The sequence below is a fragment of the Balaenoptera musculus genome, chromosome 13 (assembly GCF_009873245.2).
Source record: "Balaenoptera musculus isolate JJ_BM4_2016_0621 chromosome 13, mBalMus1.pri.v3, whole genome shotgun sequence".
NCBI classification, from domain to species: Eukaryota; Metazoa; Chordata; class Mammalia; order Artiodactyla; family Balaenopteridae; genus Balaenoptera; species Balaenoptera musculus.
Window position 1 is genome coordinate 6,059,125 of NC_045797.1, and position 16,335 is coordinate 6,075,459.

Genomic DNA, 16,335 nt, shown 5'->3' on the forward strand with positions numbered 1-16,335 from the left:
ATTCTTCTCTATTGTACACGCACACAAACATATTGTCTCTAAATAATATCAGTACGGCTATTAAGAGTAAGAGTAGTGGACGTCCCTGGCAGTCCAGTGGTTAAGACTCTGTGCTTCCAATGCAGGGGGGCTTGGGTTTGATCCCTGGTTGGGGAACTAAGATCCCACATGATGCATGGTGCAGCCAAAAGATTTTAAAAAAATGATGTAAAAAAAGAATGAGTAGTGAAAGAGAGTAAAGTTTTTGCAGCTCTATTTGGCCTTAGAATATATTTAACTATGGAGGTATAGTCAAAATACTGTTTAAAACAGTTATTTTCTCTTTGTAATTATGTTGGTAATTATTTTAATAACCTAATAAAGTTAATTTTTAAGGATATTTTTTCCCTTATTTGACTCAAAAAATACAAAACACTTTCATGATTAATCAAATTTATAAAATCTATAAAAACAAAATATTTGTAGAGAAGCCATCCTTCCCCCCCCACGCCCACTTTCTTTTTCACAAAGGTCACATATATTCTGCTCTATGCCTTGCCTTTTTTACGTATCAGCATATCCTGGAAATCATTTCCATATCAGAGAGGAGAGATATTCTTCCTCCTCCTTTTTTTCTTTCTCCCGCTCTTTTGTTTTTATTCTTTCATTGCCCAGAAGTACCATAGTTTATTTAACCTATTCTCTACTGATGGGTATTTCTGTTGTTTTCAGATTTTGCCATGACACAAATGCCCCAGTGAATAACCTGGTAGATTCCTAGAAGTGGGATTGTTGCATCAAAGGGTTAATTAGATATTTTTAAATTCCCTTCTCTCCATTGGCGTTGTATTATTTTTTAAAATTCCAATCAGCAATGGATGAAAATGCCTGTTTTCCCAGACTTGTCATCAGATCTATTGTCAAATTTTTGGATTTTTGCCAACCTGATAGGTAAGACATGGTGTATTTCCATAGTTTTAATTTGCATTCCTTTTGTTGTGAGGAAGTTGAACATCTTTCATGTTTAAGGGCCATCTTCAGAAACTCTTTATTCCTATCATTTGCCTACTTTTTTATTGGGTGCTTCTTTTTTCTCCTCAATTTTTAGGTGCTGTCTGTATATTAGGAATTTTAGCCCTTTATTTGAGGTGTGAAATTACCAAATCTTTCCCCAGTTTGTCATGTAGTAGGATTTAACACGCCTTTCTTTTATACTTTGTGATTTTCAGTTATGGTTGGAAGGTTTTCTCATTCCTGAGTTACTCAGGAATCCACTCATGTTTTCTTCAATTACTTGTAAATTAATTTTCTTTCAGTATTTTAAAGCTGTTTTTCCATGTCTTCTGGCTTGCATCGTTTCTGATAGGAAGTCTACTATCATTCTTATCTTTGTTCCACTGTAAATATTGTGTTTTTTTTCTTTCTTTATCACTGGTTTTCACTAGTTTGCTTATGATGTGATTTTCTGTAATTTTCTTTAAAGGTTTTTCCACTTGGTGTTCGTTGAGAATCTTGAATCTGTGGGTTTATGGTGTTCATCAAACTTGAAAGCAATTTCAACCATTATTTCTTCAAAAAAATTTTTCTGTTCTCGCTTTGGTAGCACATATACTTAAAATTTTTTTTTTTCTGTTCTCTGGTTGCCCTACCCCCCTTTTCCTGGGACCTCAGTTACACAGATTTCAGGCTGCTTGTTATTGTACCACAGTTCACTGATGCTTTGTCCCTTCTTTTTTGTTCATCCTGTTTCTTCTGTTTTTCATTTCAGAGTTTTTATCACTATCAAGTGTCCTTTTCTCTGCAATGTCCCATTTACTTTTAATCGTATCAGTATATTTTTGATTTCAGACACTGTTTTTCATCCCTAAAATTTGATTTGGAATTTTTTTTATGTCTTCCATTTAGTTCCTCACCATCCTCTTGCTTTCCTCCACTTTTTGAACACATGGAGTATGTTTATAACAGCTGTTGTATGTCTTTGTCTTTTTATCTGTGTCATATCTGGTTCTGTTTCTATTGATTGATTTTTCTTTTGTTTACATAGGTCAAAATTTCCTACATCTCTGCTACCATCCCTGCTTCTATTTCTGAGAAGTGTTTCTAATGGCACTAGTACAAGGACATTTTAATGACTATTTCAGTTATAAATTAAAAATCTATTTTACTTTCACTGTCAAGGAAGTTGAGTTTGTTTTTCACTTATTGCAAATAATTTTAGGGACTCATTCTAATTTGAAGGCAAAAAAGGATAAATAAATTATGTAAAAAGAAAGGTTTAGAACTTATTTTCTTAAACTATATAGTGAGAAGTATACACAGGTTTAAAAAAAAAAAGCATGATGATGTGATGTTGATATTGAACTTTTACATGTTCCTGTAAAGATACTGCTTCAGACAATATAGATTAGATGTTAGAGTATCCACTTGAAGAATGCGAGATTTCTGAAAATTAAAGCTTTGGTCCAATCCTTTCCCCTGTCATTTGTAATTTTTACTAGATTCTTTGCCTCAGTGTTTCTCTGTGTAGGATGAGTGTTGAGTGGAATTTAGGAATGATACTGCCTTGACTGTTAAACTTTTAATTAGTCCTTTGTGGTCTGTGTGGCTTTTAGTCCAGGCATTTAGACAGAAGCCTTTAGTGTTTGGACAGTAGAGAAATGTTGACTATTGCAAAGGAACAGATCTGAAAGATGCACATGCAATGCCCATGTCATTGTAAAGTAGGATCTAGGTAGCTGGAGAAGATACTTAATTCAATTGGATATTTACTATGCAGAGAGAAACAGTGGCTTTTTAAAACTGAAGCTGGGATCGAGTTATGTATGACTGTTTTCATGCAGAAGCTGTAAGTATAGACAATGAGATGCTTGTTTTATTTCCTGAAAATACCTCTGGTGCAAACCTAAGATAATAAATACTGTGTGTGAGTTTCAAAGTGACTCAGCTGTTGGGAGCTGCCCCCCACCCAACCCTACTCCCCAGGTGCCACTCTCCACCGTGCGTTACAGAAAGAGCCAGAAGAACAGGCCTCAAGGTTGGCTCTTGTCTGCACTTTAGATTTCTCACCTAGGAGATGGAAATAACAATACCTATCCTGTGATGCTTTTCATGAAGGTAAACAAGGTTAAGTGTACAACATACCTAACAAAATGCCTGACTTCAGAAAATGTCCTATGCCTGCACCTCTGACAGTTCTTTTTCTTAGACCATCAAGTAGGTTATTTATAAATCCATCAGTGTGGTTTGTTTTGTGGTCATAACTGTTGTTTCTAATACTGTATTTTAGTTTTGCATTGCCATTTACAAATTTGATTTTTGACTTCTTGTGTGGGTAATGTGTAAGATCCACTGAACTTGAATTTTCTTAGAAAAGAGAGAAGTCTTTTTCAGCAAAAATTAGGGGCTTAATGAAACAAAGTATCAATGTAATTTTGCTGATTGGACTTCTGTTACAATCCACAATAAGCCTATACATTTTGGTTTTAGAAAGCTGTATTAACCTGCTAGGGCTGCCTTAACAAAATACAGCAGACTAGATGGCTTAAACAACAGACGTTTATTTTCTCATAGTTCTGGAGTCTGGAAGTCTAAGATCAAGGTGCCAGCAGGGTTGGTTTCTCCTGAGGCCTCTCTCCTTGGTGTGCAGACGGCTGCCCTCTTGCTGGGTCCTCACGTGGTGCATCCCTGGTGTTTCTTCCTCTTCTTACAGGGACACCAGTCCTTATAATGATCCCCGCCCCTATGACCTAATTTAACCTTAGTTACTTCCTTAGAGGCCCGAATCTTCAAATATGGTCACGTCGGGGGTTAGGGCTTCATTATATGAATTTGGGGGGACCCAATTCAGGCCATAACCGTTCTCCTCCATCTTGGCTTTGGAACGCCCACAGCAGAAGCAGTGGGAATATTGCTATAGTGTTGAGTCAGTGTGTAGCCTTTTTATCATTCTGTCCCTTCAATGGATGACAAATTCTCACTTTCTTATTTTCTCCTCTTTACATTTTTCACCACTTATATGTCTGTAATGTGGTGGCTTTCAAACATTTTGACCGTGACCCACAGATAGAAATATATTTATGAGTGTGTGCATAACTCTAACAAATATTTCATAAGTCAGTCATTGCCCTTATAAAGTGGCATGTATTTTCTAAATATTTCATTTTTTAAAAAACAGCTGTTTTCTGGTGGGCTACTTCATGTAGCTGAGAAACATGGCTGCCACGTGGGTTCAGAGCTTCAATGCGTGATATATGTTACGTGACTTTCCTTTCTAGTCCTTTGAGTCATCAGTGTGCAGTCGGCTTGCACTGATTTACGGTATTTTTGAAGCCCATCATAAGACTTCCCTGCAGAGGAAATTATAGTTCGGAAAATTTCCCTGCCATTTGGCAACTTTCGTAGGAAGTAGAAGACAGTCGAGTGGGAAAGTTCAATCACGGTGATTGTCTTTGCTGGGAGAGGCACACAGCCGTGTCAGATTCAGGACAGGGTGATGGGTTTCATTACAACCTCCTCTAACTGCAGCTCGGTGATCGATTTTACACGTGTGTTGATCTTCTCTCTCAAGGTGTGAGCTTACTTTTGTTCTAGAATGGTTTTCCCCTATTTTAAGCTCCTCCCCAGGAGGTAGAAGAATTTCTTAAAGGATAAAAGTCAAGTTTTTGGATGATGTGACCTCAGGTCTTAATTCCACATGATATACTGTGGTGGGGCTCGGTTGGAATTTTATTCACAGCGTCTGTAGTTAGCAGGTGGAGAAGACACACGTGGTTTCACAGCTAACTGTGGGCCCTATGAGCTTAGGAACAGCATCAATGAAAAGCTGTCTCATGTCATCCAGGAAGATGCCCTCAGGAAAATGCGATGGTGGGGAGAGTGCATGCTCTACGTGCAAGCACAAAGTAGCTTTTTTAGTGTCAAGCCCTAGGAACTACTGGACTGAACTACTGGACTGGATTATGTAAATGTTACTTGAAAATTGAAATGCAGCTTCTATAGGAGGACCCCAGGGCACTTCAGGGTCATAGAGAATGAGCTCACACCCTGGTTTGCCTTTTACTTGATACGAGTGACCTTGGAGATGTAACTGAGGCCCCCTTTCCTCACTCAGCCTTCATTTCACATCATTGAGGCCACACCTGGGACAGAAAGGTCACAGAGTGAGTCCTGTCCCCTCTCTGTTCCTCCTCAGTCCTCCAAGTCTTTTTTTTTTTTTTCGTAAATTAGGAAGTATATGAAAACATATGGCAAAAGATTGAAGGCCGATATAGATATTCTTTTTTCCATGTATTCCTTGCCCTTTTTAAAAAAAAAAAATTCTGACCAGTTGGTTTTATTATGATGCATAATAAAGGATAACAATCTATGGAGGGGGGAGGGATAAATTAGGAGTTTGGGATTAACATATACACACTACTATATATAAAATAGATAATCAACAAGGACCTACTATACAGCACAGGGAACTCCACTAAATACTCTGTATAACCTGTATGAGAAAAGAATCTGAAAAAGAATGGATATAGGTATATGTATAACTGAATCCCTTTGCTGTACACCTGAAACTAACACAACATTGTAAATCAACTATACTCCAATATAAAATAAAAGTTAAATTAAAAAAAAAAAAGATCTAGAGAGAAGAAACCTTAAAGTGCCAGAGAAGAGCAGAGAGCTGCCCACCCCAAGGAGCCTGTGCAACTTTATTGGCTTCAGTGGCCCTAAGACTCTCTCCTGAGATGAATCGTGTGATGTGCTGTCCCTCCACCCACCCCGCAAAAAGAAAAAACCATTGCTGACCAACGAGATTTAGGGGGTGTCCTGGTGACTGACACTTACGTAGCTGCCACCCGAGGACACTGAATGGGCAAGGAGAATTAAGCCAGAGGCAGGTAAATTAGATACCCACCTCAGCCACGTCAGTGCTGAATGTGAGGAGCAGACGGTGTGGGTCCTCAGTTCAGGGGGACATTGTTTGGAAGCTTCAAGGGAGTCCTGCTGTGGAGCCTGGAAACTTGTGGTGTGAGGCCGTTGTTTCAAAATGATCTCTCCCTCCCATAAGAGGGGTAGGGAGCCTGAAGGGCCAGGGGCTTCCTGAGACTGCAGGGGCCTCCTAGGTGGATGGGAAGTAGATAGAGTTCGTGGCCACTTACCCCAAGTGGGTTGCTTCTTGGGTTTATGATCCCAAAAGAGCAAGACAGGGGAGGTAGGACTTATGGAGAGCTGGGTAGGGTCACTGGTTGTTATGGACTGAATGGTGTCCCCCTCCACTCTCCAAATTCAAATGTTGAAGCCCTCACCCCCCAGTGTGGTGGTATTTGGAGGTGGGACCTTTGGGAGGTGATTAGGTTCAGATGAGGTCATGAGGGTGGGGCCCCCCTGATGGGATTAGTGCCCTTATCAGAAGGACGAGAAGTCTGCTCTAGTGATGACCAAAGGACATTGCTTTGGCAATGCCATGCCTAAAAATTGGAGAATACAGGGAAATAAATACCATTGTTTTAAACTCTCATTTTTCCTTATGAGGAAAAATGAGAGTTCTCTTAGATTCTTCTTTTTACTCCTTCCCAAAGTGCCCATCAGAACAATAGTCCTAGTACAGATGTTCTCCATTCTCACCCCAAATCCACAGGTCCAAGGTGAGTTCTCTGGCATTTCTATGTGTGGGGTATTTATAAGGTCCTCACATATGTTCACACTCTGGGGAGAGGAATGCTGCAGGTAACAGAGAGAGAGAAAGCTCAGAGGTAGCATAATGCATGTCTGGCTTCTGTGTAAGTGGTACGTGACTCTGTTGGTCGTTATGCCTCTCATGTTGGCTAGATTATTCTGCACTGTTGCTTGTCCACCAGCCCTTTGAGGTTAGAGTATCTTTGGCTTCCCATTTGGGAAACCCAGCCCTCCTAGCCGGGCATTCACCTATTTCCACACTAGATATACCTGATGTACACATGCCTCTTCTTGTGCAAGACCGTGCTTGCTTCAAGTCATGGACTTGATCAAACCTCTACCACACCATTTGGAGCTGGCACAGTGTGCCCATGTCCAGTGGGGAGGACTAGGAGGAAATAATGACAACTAAGATGTCTAAGCTTTTTGGTAACAATGTTGCTTAATGCTTCACTAATAGGTTGATTGTGTTTTTAGTTGCCTTTGAAAGAAATTAACTTACTAGGTACTATTTAATGTTTCTGTGGTTTTGTTTTAACATGTACAATAAAACCTCTTTTTATAACTGTTTTAAGGGATTTTTTTAATAAAAGATATGAAGTACAGATTGATAAACCTGGAAATGTCCTAGTGGCAACGCCCTCGGGCCACTGGCAGAGCCATCTCAAGAGGTCTTCTCTCTGTGAACTTGGGCTGAGGTCCCTTTTGAGGGACCCTCATTCTTACGGGGGAAATTCTGTGAGAATGTTCAGAGTTGGTCACCCTGGGGCTTGTTTCCCCTGGAATGGCTGTATAATTACAGATGTTTCTGTCACTTGAGTGGAGGTGATCAGAATTCCACCTGTTAGTGAGGCTGGCAGGACGCCCACAGAGAGGTCCCGGGGATGACTCGGCTGGTTGGCTGGCCCATCTATGTGGCAGAGGGATGGGTGTTCCCAAACCCCAATGCTGTGGTGACTGGGACCAGGGCCCCAGAGGAGGTTACCTCTGCCTTTTCAGCCAGCAAACTGGGATGTGAGAAACCGGAATGTTTTAATAACATAAATGCAGGACTCGTATTTGGAAAGTGAGTTCATATTCTAAGAATTGCTTTTGTCTCTTAATCTCTGTGTCTTTTTCTGTTCTAACCCAGGTGCCACGTTGGAGGAAATAAACCAGCACTGGGATTGGCTAGAGCAAAACCTCCTCCACACCTTGTCCGTCTTCGATAATAAAGATGACATAGCCAGTTTTGTCAAAGGGAAGGTGAAGGTAGGTCCCTGCCCTGCGATGTTTCTCCCCGTTTCCCCGTCTTTCTTATCACGTCCTTAGAACATTCTAGACACTACAGCATTTTCAATCATATTCTTTTCCTTTGACAGTGTTCTCCACTATAATTGAACTTCTTGGCTTATACCTGAAGCAAAATGAGTTTGAACCTTGTCAGCAGTCAAATTTTGCAGAGTCGTCTGACAAAAGTCACCCCGAAATTAAAAAAAAAAAAAACCCAACAAAAGCCTCATTCTCAGGCCTGAGGTTTCGTTACCCTTTAACAGAAGTGAAGGTTCTTTTTTATCTCAGGGAAAAAAAAAAATGCTAAGATTCATGTTTTTGCACAGCAACAATGTTATTTGCTCCTGAAGTTAGTTACTCCCAACTCTTTTTGCAGCTGTGACATCTTTTCCCTCTTTATTTTGTTGGACCTAGCACTTTCCTCTTTCTGAAAGTGGATATTTATTCTTAAAATATGTTAAGTGAAGAATTAAAACCAAAAAAGTTTTGAGAAAAGAGAGGACTGTTTGGGGAGGTCTCTCTCCATACCTGCTGTGAGCTATGTCTTATGTAACAGGTCTCACTGCAAAAGCATGATTGGTAACCGGTGCTTTAAAAACCCTCTCAGGCAGGGAGAGACCGTTTCTTCTCATTCTAATTTAACTGTCTTACTAACACTTTGACACATTAGCCTGTAATACAGTTTTCGTCCTTTAGGGTAAAACATCCTAGAGTGTTGTTTTTTCTTCCCCAAATTGTGCCTTTCCAGCACCCCACGGGCTTTGGCTTTTAGTAAAGGGTCTTAGAGTGAATTCTTGAATTTAAAAGGACAAAACAAGAGCACCTTTTCATTTGGGGATTGGGGATACTTGTGGGATCCGGTAGAAGACCAGTCTTCTGAGTCCAGGTGAATGACAGTGTTGTCTGGTGTCTCCTGCTGTTACCTCTGGCCTGTGGGGTTAGCAGGTGGGCGCCAGCCCTGGCGGGTCTTGTCCATCTCGTGTGTTAACCACCGCAGCCTGGTCCAACTTGGTTCCTTGGGTCAGGCTGCACTGGGGCTTAGCAACAGAAGTACCCCCGGTTCAACAGTTATTTTTCACATTTACCCCCCTTTTCTTGGTCTCACGTTGGTTGTGGTGGTTCTTTGATTTAGGTGTTTCTCCCTCTTAGTTGGGAGCAAGGAAATTCATTCTGCTGCAGTGGCTTTCAGAAAGCTTCTGTAGGGGAGGGAAAAACTTTTCCTGTACCCTCTTAGGTTCTGTGCCAGGGCCTGGAAATTAAACTGACAAAAGACAGATTAATGAGAAAAACAGAGTTTATCAGCCTTTGTGGCCCACAGACAGGTAGGAGAAACTCTGTGATGAGTAACTCAAAGGGACGCTTAGGACCCTGGGGCTTGGGCAGCATCGTATACGAAGAACAGTGCATTTGTAGAGAAGTGAGGAGTCAAAGGAACAGGAGTGTGGCCTTTTAGGGCAGCAAACTGCCGGACACTGGGTACTGGAGTGAGACCGACTGCTCCAGTCGGGTTCATCCTGTCGGTTCCTGCTGGTGCCTCTGGAGTTGGTCAGAGTCCAGAGTTGTCTCTGGTGATTCAGAGTCTAAGAGCTGCTTTCCTCTTTCTGGCACAGGATGGGGAGACCCTTTAGAAACAGGAATTTGTGTCCTGTTTTAGGTAAATAGTGGCGGAGGGCAGAGAGCTTTTTTGGCATCTGCCGTTTGTCAGTGTCTTTAGCTCAAAATAATTCTTATGCCAGAGCGGCATATTATGGGGTGCCATATTCTGATCCTTAGCACTTCATAGCGAACATGCCTTTTACTTCCCAGGGAGGCTGCTGGCCTGGAGCAGGGGCCGGGGATTGAGGGGTCTGGCTGGTCGGAGGCTGGTCGAGCCTCTGGGGCCACCATGTGGTGTTGGTTCTCCCTTTGCCCTGGGCAGATTTGAAGGATCTGGGAATTGGGGCTTTCCTACTCAAAACCTGACCATCGACTGCTCTGTGGAGCTTTAAAGGAACCCCTCTGCTTTGAGGTGTGCTGTAACCGGACCCAGCAGACAAGGACGCCAGCAGTCTGTGGTGGCCGCCCTTGTCTGGAGCCGTGACTGTTTGCTGTAGAGGCTTCTTAAAAAATCCCCTTCAGGGACTTCCCTGGCGGTCCCAGTGGTTAAGACGGCGTGCTTCCATGCAGGGGGTGCGAGTTAGATCCATGGTTGGGGAACTCAGATCCCACATGCTTGTGTGGTGCAGTGAAAAAATGAGATAAAATTAAAAAAAAAAAAATTCCCCTTCATGTTTCAAGGTGCAGAGCATTTATTATATATTAGACATGCTTTAAAAAAAAATACCTCTCTTAATTATAACATTTATATTTTAATAATGTCTTGTTAAATAAAATTTGGAAAGAAAGAAAAACATAATGAGGGAATGCAAATCACTTGAAATTTCAGATTGACTTTTAAGTAATTTTAAATTACATTTTTATTTTAATGGTAATGCACAGGATATTTTCTAAAACCGCTTGTGCAATGCCGATTGGGTAGCAATTCCCCCCAAAGTGGCCTTATCTTATTAGCCTTTTGTGAAACCACCCATACAAGAATAGAAAGGAAGGAAGATGCTAATAAAAATAAATAAAAAGATAGAATTACAGTGTATTTTAAAAATCGACTAGCATATGTAAGGCCTGAGGCCGGGGAGTTCTTGAACAGAAGAAATTCTGGGTGAAAATAAATGTACAGTGAGCTCTCAGGAATGGGAATCAGAACTCTGATACTGGCAATGTGCTGTCACCCTTAGGATCAGGCCACAGCTTACATTCTAGGCACGTCTACCCCCTCGCCCCAGATTTAGAGAGGATCCTCACTATTGTTTGTCATCGGCAAAACAATTGTAGATTTAGATTCTTCTTTCCCATCTTGCCTCCCCGTATACCGAAGTGCTTTGGAGGTATTGACAACCTCAGGAACCTTGGCCACCCCGCCCCTTTTCTGCCTTAGAGGACCAGAGGTGATGCAGTGGTGGTGGAATGCATCAGGTGTCACACAGGCAGACATTATTGGCTTTACACCCAATTTTTGAACCCAATGAGGAAGACGTTCGTGAGTTGTTTTTTTTTTTAAAGACCAACACTTATTTATTTATATATTTATTTTTATTGAAGTATAGTTGATTTAGAATGTTGTGTTAGTTTCTGCTGTACGGCAAAATGATTCAGTTATATATACGTTTTTAAAAAATATTCTTTTCCATTATGGTGTATCAAGGATATTGAATATATAGTTCCCTGTGCTATACAGTAGGACCTTGTTGTTTATCCATCCTATATGTAATGGTTTGCATCTGCTAACTCCAAACTCCCACTCCATCCCTCTCCCACCCTCCTCCCCCTTGCCATCCCCCAGTCTGTTCTCTACGTCTGTGATTCTGTTTCTGTTTCGTAGGTAGGTTCATTTCTGTAAAAAGACCAACTTTTAAACTCCAACTTGGGTGGTTCTTCAGGGTTGATGCATTGAGTTCACACACCCGAGACAGTCACTTGACTCTCTCTGACTCGTGTCTCTGGAGGGAGGAGCAGGGAGAGATTATAAAATAGTAACATGTTTGAGAACTGGGGCTTGGGAGTCAGAGATTTGTCCAAAGCCTGATGGCTGGCGAGCGGCCAAGAGAGAGACTGGTGCTGAGGTTCCCCCCCCAGCTTGCCTTCTCCCCCCGTGGACGTGTTTCTGGGGGGGGTGCACGGGGTCCTCATCCATCCTGTGGGTCCGTCTGAGCGGGGCCGGCTCCCCGGCTGCCCGTGCGCGGTTGTCCTTGCCCTTCTCCTGACCCGGGGACCCTTCTCTCTGTGCGTCAGGCTCTGATCGCCGAGGAGACAAGCAGCAGGCTGGCCGAGCAGGAGGAGGAACCCGAGAAGTTCCGAGAGGCCTTGGTGAAGTTCGAGGCCAGGTTCAACTTCCCGGAGGCCGAGAAGCTGGTCACCTATTACTCGTGCTGCTGCTGGAAGGGCAGGGTGCCCCGTCAAGGCTGGCTCTATCTCAGCATCAACCACCTCTGCTTCTATTCCTTCTTCCTGGGCAAGGAGCGTAAGTGAGGGGCGATTGGGTCCCTCCCAGGTGGAGCTGGCCCCTGGGACGCTCAGCGCTGGTTCCGAGACCACTCGTGATGTGAATAGTTAGACGACAAAAGATTTAAATAAGTGGTTGAGACATAACAGGTCACACATGATTAATTTCCAAATGCCCTATGCAGGCAATCATATTGTATTACATATACGACTACCACTAAGGAGGTTTGATTTTCTTTTTTAAATTTTTATTGGAGTATAGTTGATTTACAATGTTGTGCTAGTTTCTCCACTACAGCAAAGTGAATCAGTTATGCATATACATGTATCCCCTCTTTTTTAGATTCTTTTCCCATAGAGGTCATTGCAGAGTATTGAGTAGAGTTCCCTGTGCTATACAGTAGGTCCTTATTACTTATCTATTTTATATATTGGAGTGTGTACATGTCAGTCCCAATCTAAGGAGGTTTGGTTTTGCGGGAATTCATTTCTTGTCCTGCCTTAAGGATCCTTTCTGTGTAGCTCCCTTCATGCAAAAACCGTACTGAAGGGTTTTTGCTACTATATTATCTAATACTTTGAAAACAGTATTGTAACTGATGGCCCAGGAGTTCTAAAGGAATGGGACAGCTTGTGCTTCTGAATCCAGGGGGGCCATTTAGAGAATTTGCAGGCCTGAAGGTCACGACTGCTCCTGGGAGAGTAGCAGTTGTTCCTAGAAGGGGGTTCCTCACGTGGGACCCCCTGAGATCCAGGCAGGGATTCACTTCTCACACATTTTTCCACCCACCGTCATCGTTCTGGGCAGTGGGATTCCAGGGCGAAAAAGGGAAGCCACAGGGTCAATTGTATATTGAAACATTCAGAGTCATTACCATTGAAACTTGTTCCGTAACAAATATTGTTTCAAGGGCCCACGCAGGGTGGTGTATGTGCTGTATCTATATTTATATATTTAAGTATATATCTTTTTCTTCCTGCGTTTGTTTCTATTTCACGTGGAACCAGTGGGCAGGGTCCTGTTGCACGCCGCTGTGGCCAGCGTCCTGCACATGGTCACCCCGTGTCTTTCCCTATGCCACCAGCCTGGGCTCAGACACCCCAGTACATGCCCCCTGTGTGCACAGCCTTCCTCACCCTTGGAATGTGCTCTTACCTAACCCATGCCATCCTTGCTCTTCTGCTTTCTGAAATGCTTCTCAAAATGAACACCCTGTCTCTCCTGGCCTTCCTCATTCTTAGGCCCATTTGGGAACTCTTGTTCATCCTTTAAAATTCAGTTCACAGTTTTTCACCTCCAGGAAGCCTTCCCTGGTCCCCTTGTAATTTGTCCTCTCTTTGCATCTCTTTTGGGTCCTGTCCAGTCAGTGGTTGCTTCTTTGTTTACATGTCTGTTTTTCCTATTTGAACGCGCTTCTTAAGTGCAGGGCTCTTCGCAAGGTAGATGCTTAACGAGAGAAAGCTGATAGCATAGATGGAGTGTGTCTGTGTGTGTGAAAAAAACTATAAAAAAGCAACTAGAAGTAGCCGAAGAAGCTTATTCTCATGCCTGATGTAGAAATGTGGACTTTGAAATGATTAAAGCACTGAAAACATTATTGCAAAATAAATGGAGAGACATGATAGAAATAAAAACAGTTCATCATTCCCTTTTTCATTTGAAAAGGAAAATGAGTTATTTTCTGATATTTATCAGTCATCGTCACTAAACCTGATTTTGTTAAGTTGATAAAACTTGGAAAAAAGAAATGATTCCTAATATTTGATAACATTTATCATTTTAAGTTGTTAGGTATGTCCCTCCCCATTTGCTCTGCATTAGCCCGCTAGCCTAACTACCACTGCACTGGAAACACTTCTGAGAACAGAATGCTAGTTTATACACTGTACAGTTAGTACCATAGTACTTAAGTAAAAACTACTTGTGCTCTGTTCTCCAAGATTTGAGCAACTGTCACTTGACATAGTCTAAATGTTAGGCCTGTGCCTCTAAAACAGATCACGAATCCTCTTTTGACCTCTGATTTTTCATAGCTTATGCCATGAATGCTGCTATTGAAACCAGAATTTATGTGGATCAAGAAACATCTGCGTATTTTGCAAATATTTAAGTTTAACTATTTGGGGGAAGGTTTTCACGTGTTAACTTGGTACGGCAGAATGATGTCCCTTGTATGTGTGTGGTAGCCAGCAACCTGGGACGTTTTACTTAAACCTTTAAGATAATTGTGAGAACGTGGGTTGGGTTCTAACGAACAGCTGTGAAGCAGTTCCTGTGTTTCCTCTTTCCTGCTCTGGTTTGGAAGCTATTTGCATTTCAGCTGCAGGAAAAGCTTTGCAGTGTTGCTGGGGCATTCAAGTTTGGGTTACATTTGAGGGTAAAATCTGCATTTGCCCTTTTTTCTCTTCTAGTTAAACTTGTAGTCCCTTGGGTTGACATCCAGAAGTTGGAGAGGACGTCCAACGTCTTTCTGACGGATACCATCCGCATCACCACACGGAATAAGGAGCGGGACTTCTCCATGTTTCTGAACCTAGATGAGGTGTTCAAGATCATGGAGCAGCTGGCTGACGTGACACTGCGAAGGCTGCTGGATAACGAGGGCTTTGACCTGGACCCAGGTCTGCAGGAGCCCAGCCAGATCACCAAGAGGTAGGAACCTCCATACACAGGTGTCCCTAACCTCACAGGGGACCACGGCCCGTGTGCCACCTTCATGGACATGTGTTTTGGTTTTTTTTTGTTTTTATAAGTGTATTTTAAAAAAATATTTATTTATTTATTTTGGCTGCACTGGGTCTTAGTTGTGGCATGTGGGATCTTTAGTTGAGGCATACGGACTTCTTAGTTAAGGCGTGCAAACTCTTAGTTGTGGCATGCATGTGGGATCTAATTCCCCAACCAGGGATTGAACCCAGGCCCCCCTGCATTGGGAGCATGGAGTCTTACCCACTGGACCACCAGGGAAGTCCCGGACATGTGCTTTGTTAACCTCGTTGTATTAGTTTGAAATTTCCCTTGTGGCGTAATCCAGATTTTCCTATGTCGTTAATCATGACAGAGAGATAATAATTGGCAATGATGGTTATTCATTTCCTTTATGCAGTAGGCTTTGATTCCTGGATCCAATTTCCCCTTTTTTTCCAGAAAGTATTTCAAAATTGATTTTCATAAAAAAAAAAAAATGCTTCCAGGAAATTCCCTGGCGGTCCAGTGGTTAGGACTCCACACTTTCACTGCCATGGCCCTGGGTTTGATCCCTGGTTGGGGAACTAAGATCCCACAAGCCGCGCAGTGTGGCCAAAAAACCCCAAACTTCCAGAAAATACAATACAGGTAGCCTCGTGATAGAATTCTATTCAGCATGGGGCTTTATTAGTACACATTAAGAAATGTTGTTTTTTCATATCACATTACTTTGTAGAAGATTTTTCTAGGAGCGCTGGATATATTTTTGGTACCAATTTGTCATAAGAAATGTACCTTACTGATAGTAAGTCAGCATTCTTTGTTATTTGCCCCCAATTGATACTGGTCATGGGGACTTATGAGGTAGTTGCTTTAATTATTTGCCACTTTAAAGCAGTTCGATTTTATTATCTAAAATTCAAACTGTGGTGTTTGAGCTTGACTGTGATTTCTGGCTTCGTGGTTCAAACTGGGTGACTGCAGAGCTGATGCCTTTGTAAAAGTTCACCTTTGTATCCTTTGAAAAACACTTTGTCCATAAAGTGCTGCCCTGGCTGGATGTTTCTGATGTAGTTACAGAATCACCACTGCTATCTGCATACTACTTGTCATTAAAAAACTGTTTTTTTGGTGGTAAAATACACATAACATAAAATTTGCCATCTTAACCATTTTTATTTTATTTTTTAAAAACTTTTTTAATTGAATGAAAGATTCTTTAAATTCTATAGTGCTTTACAATTTTCAAAAGCTTCACACACATGATTTCATATAATCCCACAATAACCCTTTTTTAAAATCCCTTACTCCTATATTGCCCCTCTCCCTATCCCTGTCCCCACTGGTAACCAGTAGTTTGTTCTCTGAGTCGGCTTCTTTTTTGTTTTATTCACTAGTTTGTTGTATTTTTTACATTCCACATATAAGTGATATCATATGGTATTTGTCTTTCTCTGTCTGACTTAGCATAATGCCCTCCAAGCATCCTTGTTGCTGCAAATGGCAAAATTTCACTTTTTCTATTTATTTATTTTTTACATCTTTATTGGAGTATAATTGCTTTACAATGGTGTGTTAGTTTCTGCTGTATAACAAAGTGAATCAGCTATACACATACATATATCCCCATATATCTTCCCTCTTGCATCTCCCTCCCACCCTTCCCATCCCACCCCTCTAGGTGGTCA

General features: G+C 41.8%; 1 protein-coding gene across 1 annotated transcript in view; it reads left to right on the forward strand.

Moving 5' to 3' along the window:
* Nucleotides 1–16,335, forward strand: part of TBC1D8 (TBC1 domain family member 8) — a 134,389-nt gene that overhangs the window by 69,626 nt on the left and 48,428 nt on the right. Inside the window, 3 exon segments of the mRNA XM_036872412.1 lie at nt 7,781–7,899; nt 11,749–11,977; nt 14,371–14,611. Coding sequence (XP_036728307.1) covers nt 7,781–7,899; nt 11,749–11,977; nt 14,371–14,611 — 589 coding nt within the window.